The sequence below is a fragment of the Molossus molossus genome, unplaced genomic scaffold (assembly GCF_014108415.1).
Source record: "Molossus molossus isolate mMolMol1 unplaced genomic scaffold, mMolMol1.p scaffold_m16_p_3, whole genome shotgun sequence".
Lineage (NCBI taxonomy): Eukaryota > Metazoa > Chordata > Mammalia > Chiroptera > Molossidae > Molossus > Molossus molossus.
The window spans coordinates 122970497-122998177 of record NW_023425366.1 but is presented as its reverse complement, the minus strand read 5'-3'; the positions used below and the strand labels follow the sequence as shown (position 1 = coordinate 122998177).

The 27681-nt window shown below is 41.9% G+C and overlaps 1 protein-coding gene across 6 annotated transcripts in view; it reads left to right on the top strand.

Moving 5' to 3' along the window:
• The window catches only part of XPO6 (exportin 6), a 121496-nt gene that overhangs the window by 21985 nt on the left and 71830 nt on the right, over nt 1–27681 (top strand). For 4 of the 6 annotated variants that reach the window (XM_036280821.1, XM_036280823.1, XM_036280819.1 and 1 more), the window contains exons 2-4: nt 12176–12266; nt 16850–16962; nt 18566–18763. In XM_036280821.1, coding sequence (XP_036136714.1) covers nt 12176–12266; nt 16850–16962; nt 18566–18763 — 402 coding nt within the window. Of the gene's footprint in view, nt 1–1341; nt 3157–12175; nt 12267–16849; nt 16963–18565; nt 18764–27681 lie in introns of those variants that run through there. The other 2 variants (XM_036280820.1, XM_036280824.1) reach the window with 2 other exon arrangements.

Here is a 27681-nt window from a genome sequence, read left to right as displayed (position 1 = left end):
GGACAAAATGTGCTGCCTCCACCTCATCCCTATCATAGTAGGACCAGTTGGGCTTTCTGGCCCAGATGCCTGGCAGTCAACCTGCTTCTAACTCATGGTTCTCAGCAGGAAACAGATCCCTTTGTCGAAGAGACAAAATCTGACTGGGCACTGCAAATTCAAGAAATACTGAGGGGAACATTTTACCATCGGTCAACTTTATGACAGTTACAGGCTAAAGCATAAAAGCAGCCAGAATATATGTTTTATTCAACTATTAAGTATCTGCATGGTGATATTGTACAGTTATACCTGCAGTTACTTCCAAATGGCAAGTACTGTTCAGATTTAAGCTGTAGACAAGACAGTGAGAGCTCTTCTGAGGCAAATGCATAACTTCAGTAGTTAGTTCCAGACACACGTTCATAAGTTGTGGTAAGTGCCCCAACCCTGGCCTTGCTTTCCTGGGACATGGTATGGCTCTGTTTCTTTTTAACAGGTCGATGTGGCTCAATCACATTGATGTTTCTCTCTCTCTCTCCCTCCCTCTCCCTCTCTCTCCCTCCCTCCCACTCTATCTGATAATAAGTAAAAAAATATCCTCAGGTGAGGAATTAAAAAGAAAAATTGATTTTAGAGAGAGAGGAAGGGAGAGGAGGCGAGAGAGAGTGAGAGAGAGAGAGAGAGAATGATTGGTTTCCTCCTTTTTTTAAATCCTCACCTGAGCATTTTTTCATTTATCTTCAGAGGGAGTGGGGGGGGGGGGGAGAGAGAGAGAGAGAGAGAGAGAAACATCAACGTGAGAGAGACACATCGACTAGTTGCCTCCTGCATGACCCTGACCAGGGCCGGGGAACGAACCGCAACCCAGGTACATACCTTTGACCGGAATTGAACCCAAGACTCTTTGGCTTGAGGGCCGATGCTCTAACTGCTGAGCCAAACCAGCCAGGGCTGGTTGCCTCTCTTGTACGCACTCTAACCCGGGCACATGCCCTCACTGGGAATTGAATCTGAGACCCTTCAGTGCACAGGACAATGCTCCAACCAACTGAGCCATATCGGCCAGGGCAAGCTGTGTACTTTTGAGTGAGCCATTCAGTGCTCCAGGGTTTCAGGGACTGCACTTCTGAATGCTAGACATTGAAAAGTCAACTGGTTTTACCAGTTTGCTTATAGAGAAATAAAGTGAGATGTCGACTTTATCATGATGTGTTTAATTTGTTTTATCTTTTTTTTTTTATTGATTTTTTATTTTATTTTAGGGAGAGAAAGATAGAAACATCGATGAGAGGGAACATCGATTGGCTGCTTTTTGCATGCCCCCCACTGGGGATTTGGACCACAACCTAGGCATGTGCATTGACCAGGAATCAAACCGGCAACCTCTTGGTGCATGGGTCGATGCTCAAAGAACCACTGAGCCACACTGGCTGGACTGTTTTATCTTTTTAAAGGATGATACCTGTAGTTTGAGACACGAGCAGTGACAGAAAAGATGGGAGAAGACTTGTTCTGAATATCGTTCTTTTGACTGGGCTTCCTTGGTGTGCTTTCCTGCTTTCTAGCACTTTGAGCCAACTTTAGGAGCGGATGGGTAGATGTCACATTGATTCTCATTGTGCAGTATTTAAGCTTATGCCAGGCAGAAAGCCAAATAGAATTTTTTTCTTGTCTCTTTCCTTTGCAGTGGTGAGTGAGAGTGTTCTTTTGAGAGTTTTTGATGCCCATGATAATCTTATTAGCTTTCAAAGATTGAATTTCTGTGCTAATGGCATCTGGGGTAACACACGAGGTATGTTTTGCATACTTTTTAACCTTGGTTAGCAGCTACTATAGAATCACTTTTCTCAGAAACCTTTGTATACAAGCAAATAGGAGGGGTGAGGAACCTTTTTTCTTCCAAGGGACATTTGGATATTTGTAACATCATTCTCAGGCCATATAAAATTATAAACTTAAAAATTAGCCTGCTATATTTGGTCAGGCTAATTTTATGAGGCGTGTGATGTTAGCTGGTATTGATTTTGGGGACCTTATTCTGCCTGAGGGCTGGATGTTCCCCACTCCTAAAATAGAGTAATACAATTTTTCTAGATATGGCATAAGAGTATTTCAGTGGGACTCTGGTTTGCTAGGTTTGATATCAAGAAGGCCATGAACCTGAGTACATGAGGCCCATATGATATACCTCCTTGTATATGTAAAATGTGGCTCTTGGAAGAGGTGGCAAAAAGTTTAATTAAAAAAGAATAGTTCCCCTCACCCCCAATACCGATTTTGTAAAAGGTTATGCTTTGGAGAGGGGTGTTTTAGAGCCAATTAGGCTAAAACATTACAGATTCAATCAGGGCTTGAGAAAATGGTCATCTAGTTGCCTGATTTTAAGGGACAAAGCACCGTGTTATCCACCTGAAGTCTCAGTGTTTTGTTTTTTTAAAGATAAATTATTAGTCTCTCCTGTTTTTCAAAACATGTTCGTTGAGTGCTTCTGAGCAAAGGTCATTATGATTAGAGTTCTTAAAGGTGGAAATTTAAACAGTTTTATATATCTTGAATTTTGAAGAATTACTAGTATTCCTGAGAAACTAAAAGTGATATTAATAGTCTACTTGTTTTTTTTACTCTCTTGAATTTGGTCTAAAATATTTGAGCACCAGTCCATACAGGATGATATAGAAAATACAGACATAAAGGTGGCCTCTTTCCAGACAGTTTATGTTCTATATTTATGAAGTATTAACAGTTGCAGATAGGACTTTCAGCTCCTACTTTATTTCTGGCATTATGTTGACTACGTGCTTTATGTCAATTCTTTTATTTAATTCTCAGAATAACCCCATACGTTAGGTCTCTTATCCCCCTTTGTGCACAAGAGGAAAAAGAGTGACAGAGAAAAAACTAGGCCAAGGTTGAGGTACATTCTGGTTGGAACCCAAGGACTGGACACCAGAGCCTGTGCTCTTTAATCGTGCATTCTAAAATGAGCAGAGAACAGTGCCACAGGCAAAACTGTAGTACTGGTTACAGGACGAAGACGAAAGATGAAAACAGAGATGGGATCTTTAGTAAGAAATTGCATCGAGGTTGAAGTATGCATTGCACACCCAGACACAAATGCAGGAATGGAATTTGCTTGAGACCATGAGTGTTCAGACTGAGTGATGGCTTCCTGTGGTGAGTAATGGTGAATCAGGCATGCTTTCATTCTTTTTTCCTCCTAGTAAACTCTGCATTCTTCAAAATCCAAAACATTTTATTACCTCTGTTGAAGCGAAGCTTTCCCTTTTCCCTCAAGAGTTTGCTCTCACTGGGCTCCTGAGGCAGTTTATATTATATGTATGTCACTAGTATAGAATGTAAACAGTCATATTCTACTTTTTATTTTTAGATTCTACCCTTCTCCCCACAGGCCACCTTTAGTTCTTTGGAGTCAAGGACAGTCTTAATAAATTTTGTATCTCAGGCTAAAGGCAATATCATTTACTTAGTGAGTACTGAGCTTATTTGTTGAATGAATAGCTGAGTTTCTTGGTCCAGTTTTAAAGGCTCTTTAAAGCTAGGTTTAGAATAACTGTGGCAGAAAATCTATATTTACGAGAATTTATCTGGTGGTAAAGTACAGATTGGACTGGAGTTGGGAAAGCTGGCCTCTTAAAGTGGCCAGGTAAAAGAAATTATAGCAATCTAACCAGGAGGAAGTAGAGTGGTAGAAGTAGTAGTGAGGGAAAGGTACCAATCTAAGAAATGATGTCAAGCAAGCATCAGACCTGATGGCGTTTGTTGTGGGCATAAAGGATTTGGGAAGAGTCAAAGATTTCAAATTAGATGACCCTCCTCTTTTTTCGAGCTTTTCTTATCATTTATTAGGTGATTATGGGTCTCAGTTGACTTAGTAGTTCCATAGTAAGTGAGTCGGTAGCATAGATCTCTACTGAGCCATGAGCAGTGCAGTAAAAGGAGCAGATAAATTAAGGCAGGCACAGTTGAAACCTCCACTTTGCAGATTTTAACTCTTTCTGGAACAGAAACATTTGTTTTTAGATATATACATGGCTTTCCAAGAGTATATTATGAGTCAAGTTTAACTCTTCATCCTGCCCAAGGATTTTATTTTGTTATTTAGGGAAGCCAAGTAACTCTTGGGGAAGCATAGGCTTATGGGATTGTAATACTTTGTGTTGCCACCCTGGCATCTCTGCAGACAAATAGGTGATGGTTTCTTGGAATCCAGTAATTCCATGCTTAGACTTTACCTGCAGGCTAGCTGCAGGTCCCCAAATTGCTCTTAATAGTTGTGCTAGTAGAGGAAAAAAAAAAAACAAAACAGTTTCTAAGTTCTGAAAATATCAACATGAAGGTTAAAAATAGGTATAACATTAAGTTTTTAAAAATTGTGTATGTCTACTTACAGAATAATGCACAAATCACAATGTAAAGCGATTATCTTTGGGTAACTAACACTAAGATTAAGAAAATAAAGTATCATCAGCATCCCAGAATCCTTCCTTCCCAAAGGTAACCACTGTTCTGATTATGCCACCAGAGTTTTGTTTTGCTTGTTTTTGAAAATTAACATTAAATGAATAATGAAGGATGTTTTGTCTTCTTTTCACTCAACATTTTGAGATTCATCCATGGTGTTACATGTAGCAATATTCATTCATTTTTGTTGTCTTATATATTATAATGAATATACCACAATTTGTTTATCCATTTCACTGGTGATGGACATTTAGATTCTTTTGACTTAAAAAAAATTTTTTTTCATCCTTACCCGAGGACATTTTTGCATTTATCTTCAGATAGAGTGGGAGGGAGAGAGGGGGAAAGAGAGAGAAACATCGATGTGAGAGAGACACATCGACTGGTTGCCCCCACACAAACTGCAACTCAGGTACCTGCCCTTAGCAGGAACCGAACCCAGGACTCTGGTCTGTGGGCCGATGCTCTAACTGCTGAGCCAAACTGGCCAGGGCTCTTTTGACTTTTTAGAATACAGTCGGCCCTCATTTATCACGGCTAATCAGTTCCAGATTCTACCGCGATAAATGAATTTTCACGAAGTAGAATTCTTTATTTATAAATCGAATTTTTTTTATTTTTTATTCTCACCTGAGGACATTTTTCTATTTTTTGTTCAGGTAGAGTGGGAGGGGGAGAGAGGAAGAGAGAAACATCGATGTGAAAGGGACACATCGAGTGGCTGCCACCTGCATGACCAACCAGGGTCGGGGACAAACTGCAACCAAGGTACATGCCCCTAGCGGGAACCGAACCTGGGTCTCTCGGGACCGCAGGCCGACGCTCTAACTGCTGAGCCAAACCGGCCAGGGCTAAATCAAATATTTTTGCATAGAAAACCTGTTTATGACCTTCTAAATATGTTTTTTTAACATTATTAGAGCCCTCTAGACATGAAATAACACCCTCTAGTCATCACTACACTTGTGTTACCCAATATAGTAGACAAAATAAGACATATTAGACATTACAAATATCATTATTATTGTACATTTAATTACACACATACAGTTCTTACAACCACTGACCTATGAAAATAGTGCAACTTGTTCAGTGATGAAGCGATGAAAATGAAGAGATGTGCTACACAGCAAAGAAGAGCAAGGTTACTGCTCTTTTGCAGGCACGGCCTCAGTAGGAGAGTCTGCAGGTGGTGCAGTATCTTCAGCAGGTGCGTCTTTGTCTTCCCTGACGGAGCACTAGGAGTAGGCAGTGGGTGTCTGGGTGCGTGGCTGAAGAACATCGTGATAGGCAGATGCTGGCGCTGTCTTTTCATATGCATGAGGAGGCTTTTGTAGGGTTCTATCACTCCATCAAGTGCATTCTGGAACCGCAATGCACGCATCATTTGTGGGTCCCATTAGCCAGTCATATCCTGTACTACCTTAATAGTTCTCACGACTTGTGAGAGACGCTCAAGTATAAGGCCGACTTCCTCCTTTTGACCACCAGGAACGTCTGGCTGCTCTTCCTCCTCCTCACTTGCAGACTTAGTCATCTCCGTTAGATCCTCGTCAGTTAGGGGATCCGAATGTGTCTCCAGCAGCTCATCCACGTCATCGCGGGTCATATCTGCAAAACCTCCTCCTCCCAGCATCCAGGCTAGCCTAACTGCCTTATCCACTGCCGAGTTGCTCGTATCCTCTGGGGTGAATCCTCTGTAGTCATGGACAATTTCAGGCCACAACATCTTCCAGCTGTCCTTCACGGTCTCTGTCTTTGTGTCCTTCAATGTGTCCTAGATGGTCTTCAGACAGGTCGTGATGGTATACTGCCACCAGTACTCCTTCAGCAAGAAGTTCTCCTCAAGGTCCATGCCTTAGGAGGTGCTGCAGGGTGTTTTGCGTGTAGAGGGCCTTGAACGTGCGAATAAGCCTTGATCCATGGGCTGGATCAGCGAAGTGGTGTTGGGAGGAAGGAACTCGATCCGCACACCGTCGTAGGATAGGTCTTGCGCATGACCTCCAGCATTGTCCATGAGGAGAAAGACATTCAACTTGAGTCTCTTCTCTGCAAGATACAGCTTGACTTGGGGGATGAAGCACTCGTGGAAACCAGTCCAATGACAGCTGTGTGATCCAGCCCTTGTCGTTGTGCATCCAATGCACTGGCAGCAGGTTCTTGTTTTTATTCTTCAGGGCCCTAGGGTTCTTGGCTTTGTAGATAAGGGCAGGCTTGAGCAAAAATCCCTCAGCATTTCCACACATAACGATAGTCACGTGATCCTTATACGCCTTGAAGCCGTGGACCTTGGCCTCAATCTTGAAAATGAATGTCCGGGAAGGCATTCTTTTCCAGAACAGGCCTGTTTCGTCCATATTGAACACCTGTTCTGGATGATACTCGCCCTCCTCAAGGATCTCCTGGAACGTGTTATTCACGTAGTCCTCTGCTGCAGGCTGGTCAGCAGAGGCAGCTTCTCCGTGGAGAACAACACTCTTCAGATGATACCTCTTCTGGAACTTCTCGAACCAACCCTTGCTCTCTGTGAAATCCATGAACGTTGCAGAAGAGGGTCCTGGTTGAGGTTCATCTGCCGTAAAGCTCTGATCGAGCTGCCTTGCCTTCTCCCGGAGGACCAGCGAATCCAGCAGAATGTTTTTCTTGCAGCTGTCGCTGATCCAAACGGCTAGGGCAGACTCCGTTTTCACTATGAACTTACTGTGACTTATCACGATGTGCTTTGCTTCCTTGTTGAAAGAGACAGTAGCCATTGCACGGATGTTCTTTTCATCTTTATGGATGGAGTGAATGGTAGACTAATTCAAGTCGTAATGGCGGGCAGCCTCCACGATTTTCTTACCATCTTTGATCATATCCAGGAGTTTCACCTTCTGGATGGTAAGCATCTTCCTCCGGCCCCTAGTTTCATCATCAGAAGACTCAGAAGCAGCAGCACGTTTAGGAGCCATCGTGGGGCTTAGATAAAAGTTCTCAGAAATCGCAAACACTTACAAGAGCAAAGATGCTTATGTAGAAGTGTGTATGAGAGAAATGAACTTGCATGAGGCTGAGCCAATCAGTGGCCAGGATAGGAAGAGGATAGGATAGCCAATCAGTGAACAGCATGCTCTGATTGGCTTGGTTTCACCACACCCAATTTTTTGGAAAAAAGTTACTGCCCACACACAAGGAGTGGTTGAGTGGTTGTACCTGGCGTTGAAGGATTCCTGGGGTGCTCGAATACATAGGCCTACAGTCCATACATACAGTAATTTTAATTGTAATTGTAATACAGGGATGTATAATTGACTCAGACAACTGAGTGTGCACTGTATCATTTTCACTGTCTCGATCAACTTTTTAATGAATATATATGAAAAAACCGATAGAATGAAGCCACAAAAGTCGAAGCGCAAAGTGGCGAGGAACGACTATATTATGAATAATGGTGCCTGCTGTGAACATTTGTGTACTTTGCCCCCTTTTTAGCGGGGGGTGCGTATACGAGTTTCTGTTGGATGTATTATCAAGGAGTAGAATTACAGTCATAAAGTATGCATATGCTCAGCTGCAAAATGGTTTTCCAAAGTGGTTATACGAGTGTGTTCTGCCAACAGCAGTATATGCATGTTCCAGTTGCTCACCATCCTCACTGACAGTTGCGACAGTCTTTTTAGTTTTAGCCATTTTGGTGGATGAAGAGTACTGTCTTGTTATTTTTAATTTGCATTTCCCTGATGACTAGTGAGGTTGAGCACTTATTTTCTGTATAGGCCTTTTGAATACCCTTTTGTAATGATCTGCCTGTCAGAACTGTTGTCTTTTCCTTATTGATTTGAAGTCTTCACTTGACCTTGTCATAGGTTCTGTGACTTTAAGTGAAACAATGTATAAAGAAACCAGTTTTACCACAGGCTAATTGATATAAACAAGAGTTAAGTTACTACACCATCTCCATCCCTGTCAATGTTACAACAAAACCAAGTTGAATGAAACAATGTTATTCCAGGACCTGCTGTACTTGGATGAGAGTTCTCAGTTGTCTATATTGAAAATATCTTAAAAAAAAATTTTTTTTTTCTTTATTGATTTTTAGAGAGAAAGGGAGGGAGAGGGAGAGAGAGATAGAAACATTGATGAGAGAGAACATTGATTAACCACCTCCTGCTTGCCCCCCACTGTGGTTTGGCCCACAACCTGGGCATGTGCCCAGAATGGGAATCGAACCAGTGACTTCTTGATACATGGGTCGACGCTCAACCACTGAGCCACACCGGCTGGGCTGTGTTGAAAAGATCTTCCATTTGTGGTACTTTTTGGTGTGCCATCTGCTGAACATTTTGATTTATCAATATTTTTCTTTATGTTTAGTGATTTTATGTGTCCTGTCCAAGAAATTTTTTCTACTCCAGGGTCATGAAGATGTTCTAGATTCTCTTCCAGAAGCTTTGTTGTTTTACCTTTCACATTTTCTATCTATAATCCAAGTGGAATTTTTTTTGTGTATGAATGTCTCACTTGGTTTGAAGCTAATCTTATCTGCCCTTAGTTCTTCAAGTTCTGGGAAGCAGTCGGGTGTATCTGAGTCCTCCATGTTCTTTATAAATTAGGGCAGTGTGTGAGTAGCTTTGGGAATTGAAGCCTCTTCCTACCATAGCATGGCACTTGTTCTTTGTTTTATGTTCTTTATCTCTTTATTACTTGAAAGTGTAGTCTGTGGGGAATGTTACCACATCTTTACATACTTACCATTAATTACTTAACCCACTGCAATGTGGATTCTGGCTTCACCACCTGCTTCAACAACTTTCTTGCCAAATGGGGATAGTTTTCTAGTATCTTTCAAGCAGTTGTGGGTCTTGAACATGTTTTTTGTTTTTACATCTCTGTTCTGATTGTTGACCTTGGCAGTCTCAGCCTCCTTTCCCTATGTAGTTTCATTTTGAAATCCAGTTGGAAAAGCCCTTCATTCTGCCTGAGGGCATGAATCTCCACTTTCAGGGTAGGTCTGACCACTCCTATGTTTTCTTTGGTCTCTGTTCATTTGGTATCTAAGACCAAATAAAAATGATAGCAGCTAGGGATTAGATCACTCCTTAGAGCTTTCATAGATCATTTCATTTGAACCTTATAAGACCCTGTGAGGTATGATATTAGTATTGCAATTATATACGTAATCAAAATGCAAATAGCACATTGTTTTAGTTAGAGACACTAGATTTGGTTATAGGATTTTCTTTTCCGTGAACCATCATTTGGTGGAAGCATCCATCCTGTGATCCTTGTGGATACTTTTGTCTTTCCATTTTCTGCTGGGATGTTAGCTTTTTGGGATGGAGTAGGGAGAGTAGGGTGGATGGGACTGAGAGCAGAGGGAGAGTTGGATTCTTTGGGGGAGATTGTCAAGAACTTTCTTTTTTTTTTTTATTTTATTTTATTTTATTTTTTTTTTATCCTCACCCGAGGACATTTTTCCATTTTTTGTACAGATAGAGTGGGAGGGAGAGAGAGGAAGGGAGAGAGAGAAACATCGATGTGAAGGGACACATCGAGTGGCTGCCACCCGCACGACCAACCAGGGCCGGGGACAAACTGCAACCGAAGTACATGCCCTTAGCGGGAACCGAACCCGGGTCTCTCCGGACCGCAGGCCGACGCTCTAACCGCTGAGCCACACCGGCCAGGGCAAGAACTTTCTGCAATAACATTTAATGCAGGGCCAGTAGTTGTCAAGTTCACAAACTTCTGCCTTAAGAACCAGTATGAAATAAACCTTGGTGGTTGATTGCCTGAAGGTGATGAGCTCAGGCTTTTTCCTAGGATCTACTCTAAAATGATTTACTACAAGAAAAGTTGTGGAGCAGGTGTCACTGGAAGATATGTCCTTAGTTTTCAGGAATCCATTTTGACTTCAGAAGAGCTATTGATTTATTTTAAATGAATAACTGACTTTAGTTGAACACATATCTCGAGTTGTATTTATTTTTAGTAAGTTACTTTAACGTGAGATTTTCCTTTGATTCTTTTAAATCTTCCCATAATCTTTTTAAACAGCAAATTCTTTTTTCAAATGAAATGGTACACCAAATTAATTTATGAAACAGACCAAAGCATTCTTTTTAAATATAAATTCCTTTTAGAAATTTGAATTTGTAGCATTTACTTTGAAAGTCAGTGATGAATGAAAACAGTAAGCTTGATTTGATCAACACAAAAACCTGAAGTGGGTTAAAAAATATCGCAGTTTTTAGCCCCACATTTTAGTTATTTCTACACTTGAAAAAATTGTGTAGCTTTTGATAAAACAGCTAAACTTGCAATCCAAGAATATTTTTCAGTTGAAGTGATATATTGATCTGAAAAAGGTATAGAGGGCTAATCTTTACTATAAATATAAATTCAGATGAGAAAATTCCTCATATTCACAAATGTTAAAACAATTGTTTTTCATCACGCAGCATCTCAGAGTTCAGCTGTCACTGCACAGCCATCATACCATGACCGCCACAGGGGAGAGACAGTGTGCCTGACATTGTGTACTGTGTCGTGTGCTTGCATGTGCTAGTTGATGTATATGGGCTGGTGCAAGCCTGATTTACTTTCAATAATTAATACTCATTGTAAGGTGCTGGTTTACCCACAGAGATGGCCCAAGTTCTTCAGTCTCCTCAAAAGTCAGTTACCAAATGGAAGCCTCCAGTAATATTACATTTTGATACATAACACATTTGAATATGGACTTGTTGTATTAAAACACAGTTTTTGTAAGTCAGCTCTCTCTCTGGGGGCAATGGAGAGGATATGGGAAAGGGAGGAGGAGGGGAGTGGGTGGAAAGATGGGAATAAAGAGATAATTAAACAATTGGAACTGCTGTTGGTTTTGATTATCTCTGGGTAGATTAATGCCAGTGAGGATTCAGAAATGGTCTGGGAATGCTCACTTTTCACAGATAGGTTGTGTGAAGGAGTGTTAACTCAAACTCTTTGCTGCAACTGATGTCCCCTATTTCAGTGAGAGATGAGGAAGTGGGTTTGGGGTTCCATCTGAAAGAAGGGGAAGGTGAGCTTTGGAGTCTTTGGCCCCTCTTCTCATTCTCCACCTGAGCAGCTCTTCTGAGAGTCTGTCTGGCTCTCTTTGTGGACATGTGACTGGAGGCACTGTCTGATTTTGAGTTCTTGCTCAGCTTGGTTCTTACCTGCACCTTAACCTCTGTTGGCTGCCCATGTGAGATTGAGAGTTGACTGGACGTATGACTCTTGAAGCACCTGCAGAAAACTCCAAGAGTCCATGCAGTACTTTAACTACAATTGCTCTGAATCAGAGTTATTCAGACACGAGACATAGTCTGTAGGGAACCCTAACCTTTTCCCTGAGTGTCTTCTCACTGCCTGTTCTGTCAGGGATAGGCTGTTGATTTGCTTTCAATATATTTCCAGAATTAAATTTTGAATTATTTGCTTCCCTTTTTTTGGCATAAATAATTGAAAATCAGTTGCAGAGTAGCATGAATTTGTAGAATATACTAAAACTTTGGGTTTTGAGCCAGTTGGAAAATTCCCTTCAGTTTTTCTGGCTTATGCTACATATTTGAAGAATGTTGAACCAAGATGTCTTCAGGAAGTAGATTACTATTGCTGTTGAAGATGACCTACAAGGCACTGTGGAACAGTAGAACTAAAGATACTGTTTATTGATATATTTTTTTCCCCCTCCAAATTCCTTTTTTAGGCATCTGAAGAAGCCTCCCTCAGGGCATTGGAAAGTCTGATGACAGAGTTTTTTCATAACTCTACAACCAATGAAAGAAAACGTGAGATAGGTAAGTGAAGTGTTGAGTTGTAAAGAGTCATGTATAATGCAAAGGCCCCAGTGGGGAGGAAGAGTTGGTAGCCTTGGCTGGTGAAGCCAGTATGTTTCTCCTTTAGTTCTTGCTCTTTTTGCTCTGGTTCTGCTGGTTGGTGGCCGTTGAGGTCTGCAAATCTAGCTACAAGGGCCATGTCTAGTCCATGGTGTACCCGTAATCTATAGTGATGGGTTTTCTTTCCTTTGACAAAGTATGGGAAACCCCTCCTCCTGTTTTGTTCAGCATTGTTGAACTTTATAAGTCTGTGACTATTAATTAAAAAAAAAAAAAAAAACCTCAAAAAAGGGTTATAATGGACATGTTTTTAGTGTATAGGTGTCTAATCTGAATCTCATCGAGTACCCAGAGATACTTTAACTGGTATTACCTTTGGGGGCTCCTTCTCCCCCCCCCAAAATGTCTTTTATTGATTTTAGAGAGAGAGCAAGCAAGGGGAGGGGGAGAGAGAGAGAGAGAAACATCGATGTGAGAAATATTGATCCAGAGATGGAACTCACAACCTGGGTGTGTGCTCTGACTGGGAAGCAACCTTTTGGTGCACAGAACTATGCTCCAAACAACTGAGCCACATGGCCAGGGCATTCTTGCTGCTTTTTCCTTATCTCCATTTCCTTATCTCGGTTATCTGACCCATTCTGCAAGTTTTGATGAATGAACACTTCAGAGAGGTGTAGGTATAATCACTTCAGGTCTTCTGGGAACTTCAGCACCTTCTAGAACCTCTTTGAATTTTATATTCATTGACATGAACTATATTTCTTTTTTCTTTTTAAACTTATCTTTATTGTTGAATGTATTGCAGATGTCTCTCCCCCGCCCCCATTGACCTCCCTGCTCCCGCCCCCCTCCTGCCTTCTCCACACTATTGTCTGTGTCCATTGGTTATGCATATGCATATATGTTTTTGGTTTATCTCTTCCCACCCTCCCTCCCCCCTTCCCTTTGAGGTTCATCAGTCTAATAAACAATTTGTACTTCTTAATCCCGTCACCTTTTTCACCCATCCCCTAGCCCCCTCTCATCTGGCAACCAACAAAAAGTTCTCCATATCTATGAGTCTGTTTCTGTTCTGCTTGCTCATTTTGTTTATAGGTTCAATTGTTGGTAGATTTCTACTTATTGCCATTTTATTGTTCATATTTTTGAGTAATATTTTTTAAAGCATACTTTAAACTAGAAAGTATATACAAATACCAGATCTCTGCCTCAGTGACATGTTGCACTGTGGTCCTAGAATAATCCTTTTTCCTCTCAGTTCTCACTTAATCCCAGAACTTGAAAATGAAAACATTTTCTCTATTTAAACCTAAAGGTTTTTCCATTGGATGTCTATACTGACCTTACGTTCATTGCTTTTACTTCCTTGGAGGTCTTTTTCAATGTGGAATTCTGTGGAGGCTCATTTCTCTCTTCCGCTTGGCTTCTCTAACATGTTGACAAGTGTTATGGCCGATTTCCACCTTCGGTGCAAAGCCTGATTGGGGTTTGGATTTTTAGGTGGCCAGTGAACCTTTGACTGCAGCCCATTTCCCCTTGCATCCTTTGAGCATCATATCAGCTCCTGGTAGATGCTAACTTCTTAATCTCTCTATCTCTCTTTTCTTTTCTAAATCCTCAGAAAGAGTGAAAAGGAGGGAGGTGGGGGGAGAGAGAGACAAACATTGATGTGAGAGAGACACATTGACTGGTTGCCTCCTGCACGGCACCGACTAGGGCCAGGGACGAACTGCAACCAAGATGTATGCCCTTGGCCAGAATTGAATCTGTGACTCTTTGGTCCAAAGGTCGACGCTCTAACCACTGAGAAAACCGGCTGGGGCACTTTTTATCTCTTTCAATTTTAAACTTGGTGGTCCCTTTTGGGCTTGCCCTGCATGTCTTTCTTTTCTGATGGAGTGCCCTGGAGAGAACCAGAGCATTTATAAACAAGGGATACTGACAGAAGCTGAGCCCAAGAGATGAACAGGCATTTGGCTTGGAGGATTAACTCTGCTCACTTCCCTAGATCCTCTTGTATTACACAGTTATCCTGACCCCTCTTTCTTCCCCCAGAGTGATCCCTGTAAGTTCTTTTTTTTTTATCCTCATCCGAGGACATTTTTGCATTTATCTTCAGATAGAGCAGGAGGGAGAGAGAGAGGAAGAGAGAGAGAGAAACATCAATATAAGAGAGACACATCGAGTGATTGCCACCCACACGACCCTACCGGGGCTGGGGACAAACTGCAACCGAGGTACTTGCCCTTAGCGGGAACCGAACCTGGGACACTCTGGTCAGTGGGGCGACGCTCTAACTGCTGAGCCAAACCGGCCAGGGCATCCCTGCTAGTTTTATGCTACTAAAGTATTAGTACTTTATAGTGAAAACATCACTGGTGATTTTTACCAGAGAAGGTAGAGGATCTTCCCCTTACATCAGCCTACTATTGTCTAACATTAGTTCCTCTGAAGTCCTGTTTTTCGCTCATACTTGATTGTTTTTATTTTTCTCTCTTAATTTTTGGTTTGGAAAGCAAATATTGCTTACCTTCAGTGTTCTTGAATTAAAAGTGGAACCTTCTGAACATGTTCATGTTCTAGTCTAATTAAAAATATCTTTAACCAGATGCTACATGTATCTAATTCAAATGAAGGCTAAGGGTAATCTAGGGTTTGGTTCTACATAGTGGACATATCTTAGTTCAGATTTATTCCACTGTGGGTTGGAACTATTTCTTGTTTCCTTTTTGATGTCTTAGAATAAACTAAAGTCTTTCCTAGCTAAGTGGGAGAAAGGCTCCACCCACTCTCCACCAAAGGTGTGTAATAGTGCTCTAGAGATAGAGCTGTTAGCAGGGAACCTCAAGAGACAATCTGAAGCATCCAAGAAGAGCAGTGGTTCACTTGGGATCAGACTCAGTGAATTATTGGCAAGGTCTAGAACAGAGCCCAGAGTTCCTCATTTCCAGCCAGAGCTCATTCTCTTTGGTTTGACTTTACCTCTGGGATTCATAGAAACTTGCACTTAATTATAAGAACAGGTCATCAGCTTTCTTTATGGAATTTTAAAGGAGATTGCCTTGGTGCATTTAGCCTAAGTAGTAGGGTCTAGCAGAGCAGTGACTTTAGGATTAGAAATGTGCTGCTGTGATTCCTGCTTTTCTAAGGGCTTCCTAGAATCTCTCAGGTTTGTTGCCTAGGTATTTTTACCACTTTTCTGTTACATTTCATGACCAGTACAGCAGGTTAAGGTGACTGAGGGCAGCATGTCCAGACATATGGTGACAAACTCTTAGTGCTGCTGTCTGTGGTTCTGGCTGATGCTACCAGCAGCCTAAGGAGGAGGAAACCATTTCTGACTGATTTGATGTGGATAGGTTTGTTCTTGGCATCTCTCATGATTGTTGCTTTTATTTACCTGTTTGGGGGTATAGTTAAAAATAAAACTAAACTAAAAGAAGAGAAATAGCCATCTTGAATTCACTTGCATTTTTGTCTGTCTTTTATTTTATTTTTTTGTTAATCCTCACCTGAGGATATTATTTCCATTAATTTCTAGAGAGAGTGGAAGGAAGGGAGGGAGGAAGGGAGAGGGGAGAAAGAGAGAGAGAGAGATAGAGAGAGAGAGAGAGAGAGAAGACATTGATATAAGAGAGAGACATCGATTGGTTGCCTCCCACATGACACTGACTGAGGCCAGGGATTGAACCTGCAACCCAGGTACATGCCCTTGACTGGGAGTCAAGCCTGTGACCCTTTGGTGTGCAGGTTGATGCTCTAACCACTGAACTACAGCAGCCAGTGCTGTCTATTGTTTATTTTTTAATCCTCACCTGAGGACATTTTTGCATTTATCTTCAGACAGAGTGGGAGGGAGAGAGGGAGGAAGTGAGAGAGAGAAATATCGACCTGAGAGAGACACATTGACTGGCTGCCACCCACACAACCCCAACTGGGGCCGGAGCTAAACCGCAACCGAGGTACGTGCCCTTAGCAGGAATCGACCCCAGGACTCTCTGGTCTGCGGGCCGATGCTCTAAACGCTGAGCCAAACCGGCCAGGGCTGTCTATTCTTTATTTTTAAGGATAGTCTTAATCTTTCCTACTTCTCTAGCAATCATGTGTGTGTGTGTGTGTGTGTGTGTGTGTGAGAACAGTGTGAGTGAATGGTGGGGAGATATATATATACTATAGCTCCTACCCCAGAGGAAACAAGTTAGCAATTAGCCATCATTTATAAGGTGAAATGATACTCTTAAAACTGTTTATCCACACATTAGGTTAAGTAAAAACTGTAACAGTGAAAGTTTCTCTACTTAAAAATGTATCCATAGCAAGCTTACTGACTTCAGAATGACTGAATACACTGTGAGTGCTCATGGTCACCTCAGAGTGGGAAAAATGTTGTATAGTCTGTCTTTTCTTGTTGAAAATAAACTAGATTTTGTAGTGGGTTTTGACAACCCAGGTAACATATATGGAGGGAGGCATGTTTTTTAAAAAAATACTAATTTCATGTATTTTCATAGCCTTCTTTTGTTGCTATTTAACTTTTCCAGAAGAGCTTCTTAATAACTTTGCCCAGCAAGTAGGAGCCTGGAGATTCTGCCTGTATTTTCTCTCCAGCACTAGGAATGACTATGTAATGATGTACAGTTTGACGGTTTTTGAGGTAAGTTGTCAGATAATTCTATACTGTTCTGAAAAGTACTTGTAGTCACATTGCTGTGTCGTTGGCATGAGACTTTAGGGTTGACGTACAGATGGCTGGGAAACGGTGGTAATGCAGCTCAGGGTTTCTCCATGCTGCCTTTATCAAGGTGTCTGCTGTTGTCTGGTGTTCTGGGCACCTTTCCATCTTTGACACCAGAAAGGTGAGATGAGGTTAGGTAGGTAGTTCATTTGTGGTAGCACATTGTTCCTTCCACGTTATCGTTTAAAAAAGAAAGATAATTTAAGTTTGGGAGGAGGGATAGTACTTTGAATACTCTCATACCAACCACAAACATTTTAATTTTTATCAACTCTCTCCTTATTTTTGTCTTATGCATACTTTTTTTTATCCTCACCTGAGGACATTTTTTCCATTTTTTTGTTCAGATAGAGTGGGAAGGAGAGAGAGAGAGAAAGAGAAACATCGACGTGAAAGGGACACATTGAGTGGCTGCCACCTTCACGACCAACCAGGGCCGGGGACAAACTACAACTGGGGTACATGCCCTTAGCGGGAATCAAACCTGGGATCTCTCCGGACCACAGGCCAATGCTCTAACCGCTGAGCCAAACTGGCCACGGCTTTTTTTTAATCCTCACCCGAGGATATTTTTCTCTTTATCATCAGACAGAGTAGGAGGGAGGGAGAGAGGGAGGAAGTGGGGTGGGGGAGAAGGAGCGAAACATTGTTGTGAGAGAGACCCATCAACTGGTTGCTTCCCGCATGATCCCACCGGGGCCAGGGACAAACCGCAACCAAGGGACATGCCCTTGACTGGAATTGAACCTGCCACTCATTGGTCCAGGGGCCAACACTTTAACTGCTGAGCCAAACTGGCCAGGCTGTTATGCACACTTAAAAAAACCTAATTATAATAATCATATTGCTCATACCATTTTGTATTCTCCCCACACCTTACATTTATATTACATTCCTGTAAGTGGTTGTACCATTGTTCATGAAGCCATTCTCCTGTTTTTGAACATTGAAGTTATTTCTGTCGTTATTTAGTGGTGGCCATTAGAGACATTGATATAATAAAGAGTTTTTACACATACAGCTTTTGGTTTCCATTAAAATATTTAGCAGATCTTTCTACGAATGGTATTGTTGTATTATAGGATTTGAATATTTTTATTACTCTCTCTCTTTTCTTTTTTTTTTTTTTTTAATTCACATCCAAGGATGTTTTTACATTAATCTTCAGATAGAGCTAGAGGGAGAGAGGGAGGAAGAGTGAGAGAGAGAGAAACATCAATGTGAGAGAGACACATCTATTGGTTGCCACCCTCACAGCCCCAACCGGGGCTGGGGACGAACCACAACTGAGGTACGTGCCCTTGGCCAGAATTGAACCCGGGACTCTTTGGTCCATGGGCGATGCTCTTACTGCTGAGCCAAACCAGCCATGGCGATTTTTATTTCTCTTATTGCCAGATTGCTCCAAACTTTTGTTTACAATCAGGGTTTCTTGTTTGAGTTGATACAGCTAACCATTGGGTGAAAACCAGGCATTTTCGTGTATAGATTGCTAACTTTAAGATGTATATATTTTTTTCAGAATCTGATCAATAAAATGTGGCTTGGGGTCCCATCTCAGGATAAGATGGAAATCCGTAGCTGCCTACCCAAACTCCTTTTGGCTCACCACAAAACCTTACCTTACTTTATCCGGAACAAGCTCTGCAAAGTTATTGTTGATATTGGCCGTCAAGATTGGCCCATGTTCTACCATGACTTTTTTACTAACATTTTACAGGTAAGGGCATACCAGAGGACACTTTATCTTGTAAATTGTTCATAGAAGTGATTCTTTCCTTTTCTTGAAGAGGAGTTTTAAGATTAGCATTTTGGAGCTGCAGAGGTGAGGTCAGTGTTGGATAGATTCACTTAATTCTGCATTCCTGAGACATGTTGTACCTTTGTGCAGTGAAGAAAGGCTGGGGAAAACCCAATTGCTCTGTTAACCTCTTATGAAATTTTGTTCAGCAAATATTTGAAAGTCTGTTAGGTACTGTGCCACATGTTGGAGTACAAGGGTGAGGCCTTCAGTAGTCATAATTTAGTGGGGAGATAGCTCTGCAAATAATAATTATCCAACAATGGCAGTTACTACAGGGGACGTATGTGCAGAGTGCATGGCGGCATAGTATTTAGACAAGGAGCTGAGGTTGTTTCTGTGTTTTTGGTGATGAGATGAGAGGTGATGTAGTGCAGAGTAAGAGGCTAGTTTAATGGGTAGGGGCTAGACCAGTATGGGCCTGGCTCAATGACAAATTTGGAGAAGGGAGAAAATATGTCACATTTTTTATGTTGGAATGACAACTTTAGCAATTGTGTGGGGTCTGGATTGCAGAGGGGCTGCCATGAAGGTGGCCAGTAAGGCTGCTGATGGAAAGTCTGAGGGAGACGAGGAGGACCCCAGCCAAGCACAGGCCTGCCTGGTGGATGGAGGTGAGGCACTTAGGCGACGGAGTCCAGAGGCTTTGTTGGGGTGGTCAGGGTCGGGGAACGGAGGAATCTAGGATGTCTCCCATGTTTCTGGCTTAGGTAGAAGGTTTTCCAGGTCAGGGATGATGACAGAAGGACTATATTTTGGTAGATGGTGAATTCAGGTTGGCAGAATATGCATTTAAAATGTGTGTGTTCCTTCTGTATTTATCTAGTGAGATTAGGAAATGTGGGTCTGGGGTTCAGGTCAGGATTGGAAGTCATCAGGTAAGAACTAGGTGGGACGGGGTGTGTGTGGCTAAGCCAAGAGGTGTTCATCTGAATTATGGGATACAGCTGGAAACATTTTCTTTCTTTTTTTTTAATCCTCACCTGAAGATATTTTTTCATTTATCTTCAGATAGAGTGGGAGAAAGAGAGAAAGAGAGAAACGTCCACGTGAGAGAGACACATCAATTGGTTGTCTCTTGCACAATCTCAACCAGGGCTGGGGATGAACCAAAACTTAGGCACAAAATCGAACCTGTGACCAGAATCGAACCCGTGACTCATTGGTCTGTGGGACGACGCGCTAACCGCTGAGCAAAACCAGCCAGGGCACAGCTGGAAACATTTCATATTATTGTGACAGTCTTGAGTGTGCAGGAATTGGGTTTAATGTACAGTTTATAGAAATAGAAATTTTAAAAAATTTCTTATAATCTCAGTGATTCAGGATTTTCCAGAACAATACCATTTTCTGACATTCTGCCTGCTCTTCCTACAATCCATTGGAATGAGGCAGCAATTAAAAAAATTCAGCATTAATATTGCTTCTCTCAGATTGCCTCTCAGAAAGGCACACAAATTCTTTTTTAAAAAATGTGTTGTTTTTTTTTTCCTTTATTGATTTGAGAGAGAGAGAGAGAAAGGGAGAGGGAGAGATAGAAACATCGATGAGCGAGAACATCGATTGGCTGCCTCCTGCATGCCCCCGAGTGGGGATTGGGCCCACAACCTGGACATGTGCCCTGACTGGGAATCGGAAGCTGCTACCTTTTTTTTTCTTTATTGATTATAGAGAGAGAGGAAATGAGAGGGAGAGAGAGATAGAAACATCGATGATGAGAGAACATTGATTGATTGCCTCCCTGCCACTGGGGATTTGGCCCACAACCTGGGCATGTGCCCTGACCAGGAATCGAACCGGCGACCTCTTGGTGCATGCGTCGACGCTCAACCACTGAGCCACATCGGCCAGACCACAAATTCTTCATTCAGTTTGGTTTCATTTATTCATTTAGAGTTTTATTGAGTTGATATTGTAAAGGAGTTTCATGCATTTATTCAGTAAATTGTTTTTTTAATTTCAGCCATGAGCTAACTGAGCATGGTAAGACTGTTAGTAATGAACAAAAGCAATATCCTGTCTTCAGGGAGCTTGTAATCTCAAAGGGGAGGCGTTGGTAGATGATAGGCAAATAGATACTGTTAGGTACTTAAAATATTGTGACAAAAATTAAATTCAGAGTAAGAAGAAGGAGAATATCAGGACTTATTTCTATGGGATAATCATGGAAGGCTTTTCTGAGAAGCAGAAATTTGAGCTGAAACTTGAGTGGAAGTGGTGGAATGAGACACATGGGTGTCCAGAGGAACAGTGTTTTAAGCAAAGGGAATAGCAAGTGCAAAGAACCTGAGGAATGGCACAGAGGTTGAGTAGCTTGGAGTAAGTAGGATATGAGGTGAGAGGCTTTTTTGGCTCTCTGATTCATTGCCTTCACTCCAAGTTGAGGACAATGTGGTAACTCTCCATGGCTCTCTAAGAGGGAGCTGGAGGAAGTCCGCTGGAGGAAGTCCACTGGAGGTGGAAAAGACCAAGAAGGCTGGGGTTCATTCCTGGTTGGGTAGTGGCATGTCCTGTGAGAAGAAGCAGTGGAGTGTGAGTCAGAGAGCCATAGTCCTGCCAGTAGCAGGTGAGATGGAGCCATGTTTTCACCCAGCTGGGATCAGTGTCTTTGATGAAGAATAGACATTTCCTTTCTACCCTTGAAGTATAATTAATGATGATAAATGAGAATATGAAAGAACGTTTTAGGTGAAGTGCTCACAGAGATTTATTTTAAAAGGCTAGTTGTGTTCCTCTGTCCTCTACCATTTCCTTCTTCCACTCCTCCAAAAAGGACTCCTTTAATCTCATGCACCCCACAGTGGAAAGAGCACTGGACTGGGAGGCAGCATGTTTGGGGTCTGTGTCCATTCTTGTCAGAAATCATCTTTGGTTTTAGCAACTCCTACCACTTATATGAGCCTCCATTTCCTTCTTTGTAAAATGAGAGGATTGGTCTAAGTGATCTTTAAAATCTTTTCCAGTTTTATTCTCTACTGCTTATTTTATCCATGAGAACCAGTCAATGGCATGAAAACCATGTCAAGAATGATTGGTGCTCAATTTCTGATAATAATAATAAAGTGCACCTTTTCAACAGGTATTGGTAAACAAGACAAACCAGTTCTGGAATCAACTTTCATCATACAATCCTTTGATTAAGTCATCTAAGAGGTTTTTCGGGCTCAGTTCCATCATGGTCTGCCTGCAGTCTGGGGTGCATAGTGTTTAAATTAAAAAAAAAAAATAATAACTGACAGTTGGCTGAGACATCTATGCAGTTTATGCCACCACCATACCAGGCAAGAGGAGTTGATTCAGGGTTCCAGAAAGATACTTACAGTTCTCTGTGTTGGTTATGCCATTTCTGGGCCACTGGAGAAGGAAGTAGTGGAAGTCTAGCTTAGTTGTGCCCCCCACCCCCAGTGCACTAGCACACATACCACACCTTTGTAGAGTCTTCAGATTCCTGAAATCTGCTGAGCTGCATCTGGGGTCACGCTGTGCCTGGCCAGATAGTTAAAGGAGCAGGCAGCATAGGAAAGAATTGCCTTTTTGTTTCCTTCTCTGATTAGTGGTGTAATAATTGTTGAGCCTTTTCAGATGGTCACACTAAGAACCTGAACCTGACCTTCAACCTAAAGGTACTTATTCTCTGTTAAAATAAATTACAGAGGTTACTTATGTTATGAGCTTAAATTATATGTGTGAAGAAGGTAAACACTTTTTTTTTAATCCTTACTTAAGGATATGTTTATTGATTTTAGAGAGAGGGGAAAGGAGAGAGAGAGAGTGAGAAACACACACACAGAGAAAGAAACAGCAGTGTGAGAGAGAACATTGGTTGCCTTCCACACGTGCCCATCTGGGGATCGAACCCACAACCCAGGTGTGGACCCTGATGCTCCAGCCAACTGAATCACACTATCCAGGGCAAGGAAAATACTATTTAAATAAAACTTTTCTAGACACAAAGCTAGTGAGAAGTAAAATTACACATTTTATTTTATTTTTATTTATTTATTTATTTTTATCCTCACCGGAGGACATTTTTCCATTTTTTGTTCAGGTAGAGTGGGAGGGAGAGAGAGGAACAGAGAGAGAGAGAGAGAGAGAGAGAGAGAGAAACATCGACGTGAAAGGAACACATCGAGTGGCTGCCACCCGCACAACCGACCAGGACTGGGGACAAACTGCAACCGAGGTACGCGCCCTTAGCGGGAACCGAACCCGGGTCTCTCAGGACCGCAGGCTGACGCTCTGACCGCTGAGCCAAACCGGCCAGGGCAAAATTACACATTTTATCAAGCTGTTCTTTTAAGTAAAGAATAACTTTCATTTTTAGCCTGTTTCTTACTTGTCTCCCCTTCTCTCAAACGATGAGAGCGCAGAAGCAGCATTTTATATCTGTATGCCAAGTGGAATATTTGGTTGTATGAGGCATTCCCAGTTGAGAGATTAAGGTTGAGGGTTTGGGGGAAAATAGAGACACATGAGAGAATAGAAAGAAATGAAAGGGGGGAAGTAATGGAAATCTTGTAAAATACATGTGGATAACCCAAAGGTCTCCAAATGGTGCTTACAAAGGGCCAGTTCTACTATATTATGGAAGGAAAAATGATTATATGAGGATTTTTTTTTTTTTATATCCTCACCCGAGGACATTTTTCCATTTTTTGTCCAGGTAGAGTGGGAGGGAGAGAGAGGAACAGAGAGAGAGAGAAACATCGATGTGAAAGGAACACATCGAGTGGCTGCCACCCACCCAACCGACCAGGGCCGGGGACAAACTGCAACCGAGGTACGCGCCCTTAGTGGGAACTGAACCCGGGTCTCTGAGGACCGCAGGCCGACGCTCTAACCGCTGAGCCAAACCGGCCAGGGCTATATGAGGATTTTTTGTTCCTCTTCTGCATTATCCGAATTTAAGTTGGTGTTAGAAATAGTCTGAACTTGTAGAAAATGAAGAGAAAACTTTTGGAGGATGTACTTGAAGTTTTAATGTTCAAGAGAACTGATTTAATAGAGCACTTAAAAAAAATTTTTTTTTAATGTTTTTATTGATATTTTTATAGAGAGAGGAAATGAGAGAGATAGAAACATTGATGTAAGAGAGCAATATCGGTCAGCTGCCTCCTGCATGCCTTCCACTAGGGATCGAGCCCACAACCCAGGCATGTGCCCTGACCAATTGAGCTAGGGCCTCTCAGTCCATGGGACGATACTCAATCCACTGAGCCACACTGGCTGGGCTAGAAAGCACTTTTTAAAAATGAGGTAACATTGCCCTGGCCAGTTTGGCTCAGTGGTTTGAGCGTCAGCTCACGGTCTGGAGAGACCCGGGTTTGGTTCCTGCTAAGGGCACATACCTCGGTTGCAATTTGTCCCCAGCCCCAGTTGGGGTTGTGTGGGTGGCGACCACTTGATGTGTCTCTTTCACATTGATGTTTCTCTCTCTCTCTCTTCCTCTCGCTCTATGAATGCAAAAAGTGTCCTCAGGTGAGGATTAAAAAAAAAAGAAAATGAGGTAACATTGCCCTGTCTGGTGTGGCTTGGTTGGTTGGGGGTCACCCTGTCACCAAAGGTTGCTTGATCCCCAGTAGGGGTTGTGCAGGAGGCATCTCATCTTTGTTTCTCTTTTAATGTTGATGTTTCACTCTCTTCCTCTTTTTCTAAAAATCTATTTTAGCCCAGCTGATGTGGCTCAGTGGTTGAATATCCACCCATACACCAAGAGGTCGCCATTTCGATTCCTGGTCAGGGCACATGCCCAGGCTGTGGGCCAAACCCCCCAGTGGAGGGCATGCAAGAGGCAGCTAATCCATGTTCTCTCTCATCTATGTTTCTATCTCTCTCTCTCCCTCTCCCTTCCTCTCTCTCTCTCTGAAATCAATAAAGAAAAAAAAATTTTTTTTTCTTTGTTATCCTCACCGAGGACACTTTTTACATCTATCTTCAGGTAGAGTGGGAAGGAGAGAGGGAGGAAGAGAGAGAGAAACATCAATGTGAGAGAGAGAGAGACGTTGACTGGCTGCCACCCGCACAACCCCAACCCTGGGGCCAGGGCAAACTGCAAATGAGGTACGTGCCCTTAGTGGAAACCGAACTCAGGACTCTGTGGTCTGCGGGCCAGTGCTCTAACTGCTGAGCAAAACCACCCAGGGCAAGAAAAAGTTTTTTTTAATCAATTTTAAAAATGAGGTAACATTGGTTAATCACATCATATAAATTTTAGGTGGACAACATAACTTTATATACTCTATTGCATGCTCATCACCAGAAGTCTAGTTTTTTGTTGTTGTTGTTGTTAATCCTCACTCGAGGATATTTCTTCATTGATTTTTTTTTTTTTTTTTTGAGAGAGAGTGAAAGGGAGGCAAAGAAGGGGAGAGAGAGAGAGAGAGAGAGAGAGAGAGAGTGACAGACAGACAGACAGACAGACGTGAGAGAGGTACGTTGATTGGTTGCCTCCCACATGCAGCCATGGATGGAACCTGCAACCCAGGTACATGTCCTTGACTGGGAATTGAACCCACAGCCCTTTGTTACGTGGGCCGATGTTCTAACCACTGACGACAACAGCCAGGGCTAAAGAGCATTTTTAATACGCCATTAATTACTACTGGTTTTATATTCTGCTTCTGAGGCCAGTTGAATTTACCAAAGTTTCCATTATTGAGAACTCTTTCTACTCTTCGGGGAAGAACTTTTCCTCGATCTGCAAGGGGAAGAGTTATTTTCAAGGCAAAGGAAAGTACCCTGTATTTATTTCTCTCTATTTAATCATTTCTGTATTTTTCAGTTTCAGTTGACGTACAATATTGTATTAGTTTTAGGTGTACATCCCAGTGATTAGATATTGTATAACTTACTAAATGATCATCCCGATAAATCTAACACTATACAAAGTTATTAGAATGTTGTGGACTGTATATCCTATGCTGTACTTGACATATATCCTATGCTGTACTTGACATCCCCAGGACTATTCTGTTACAACCAATTTGTAATCCCTTCATCTTTTTCACCCATCCCCTTAACCCCCATCCCCCATCTGTTAACCCTCAAAATGTTCTCTGTATCTATGAGTCTGTTTCTGTTTTGTGTCTTTGGTTTTTTAAAGATTCATTTGTTGATAGGGTATGTATTGCCATTTTATTGTTCATCTTTTTTTAATCTTTATTTTCCTTCTTAAAAAAGACCCTTTAACATTTCATATAATACTGGTTTGGTGGTGATGAATTCCTTCAGCTTTTTTTTGTCTGGGAAGCTCTTTATCTGTCCTTTGATTCTAAATGATAGCTTTTCTGGGTAATCTTGGTTGTAGGTTCTTGCTTTTCATCACTTTGAATATTTCTTGCCACTCCCTTCTGGCCTGCAAAATTTCTCTTGAGAAATCAGCCAACAGTCTTATGGGAGCTCCCATGTAGGTAACTAACTGCTTTTCTCTTGCTGCTTGTAAGATTTTTTTTTGTCTTTAACCTTTTGCATTTTAATTATTATGTGTCTTGGAGTGGACCTTTTTGGCTTCGTGTTGTTTGGGACTCTGCGCTTTCTGGACTTGGGTGTCTATTTCCGTCACCAGGTTAGGGAAGTTTCTCGTCATTATTTTTTCAAATAGGTTTTCAATTTTTTTTTTTAATTTATTTTTATTTTTTTATTAATTAATTTTTGTTACAGATGTTTCTCCTTTTCCCCCCACTGATTCCCCCCTCCCCCTCCTTCCCTGCCCTTTCCCCAGTTTGTTGTCCATGTCCACTGTTCATGCACGCATGCATATAAGTTCTGTGGTTTATCTCTCCCCCACCACCCCCTCTTCTGGGGATTGTCAGTTTCTTAATCTCTTCTCCTTCCAGCACTGCCATGATGTGAATGTTGGTATGCTTGAAGTTGTCCCACAGGATCTGTACACTGTCTTCATTTTTTAAAATTATTTTTTTCTAGTTACTGTTCTGATTGTATGTATTTTGCTTCCTTATATTCCAAATTGATGGTTTGATTCTTGGCTTCACTTACTCTACTGTCAATTCCCTGTAACTTATTCTTCATTTCAGTTAGTGTATCCTTCATTTCTGACTGGTCCTTTTTTATGGTTTCCATGTCCTTTTTAAAAAAAAAAAAAAAATTTTTTTATCCTCACTCGAGGACATTTTTCCATTTTTTTGCTCAGATAGAGTGGGAGGAAGAGAGAGAGAGAGAAACATCGATGTGAAAGGGACACATCGAGTGGCTGCCACCCACATGACCAACCAGGGCCGGGGACAAACTGCAACTGAGGTACGCGCCCTTAGCGGGAACCGAACCCAGGTCTCTGGACTGCAGGCTGATGCTCTAACCGCTGAGCCAAACTGACCAGGGCTCCATGTCCTTTTTAATGCTGTTGAAGTTCTCTTTTAAGTTCAACTATTCTTCTCCTAAGTTCATTAAACATCCTTATAACCATTTTTTTGAAATCTGCATCTAGTAGATTGCTTGTCTTTGTTTTGTTTTGTTTTGTTCTGTTCTGTTTCTGGAACTTTGTTTTGGTCTTTCATCTAGGACGTTTCTTTGTCTCCTCATTTTGGCAGCCTTCCTATGTCTGTTTCTGTGTATTGGGTGGAGCTACTTTCTCTCCTGGGCTTGGAAGAGTGGCCTAATATAGTAGGTGTCCTGTAGGGTTCATTGGCACGGCATCCTGATCACCTAAGTTGGGCACTCTAGTTAACACCTCCCTCTTGCCCCTATGTGGGCTGTTTATACACTTCTGTTGTAGTTGAGCTTTGATTTCTGTTGGCTTGTCAGTGGGAGGGATTTACCCCCAGGCTGACTGCAAGGACTGGCTGTGACCACGGACCACTGTGGAGGATCAGCTATGCAGG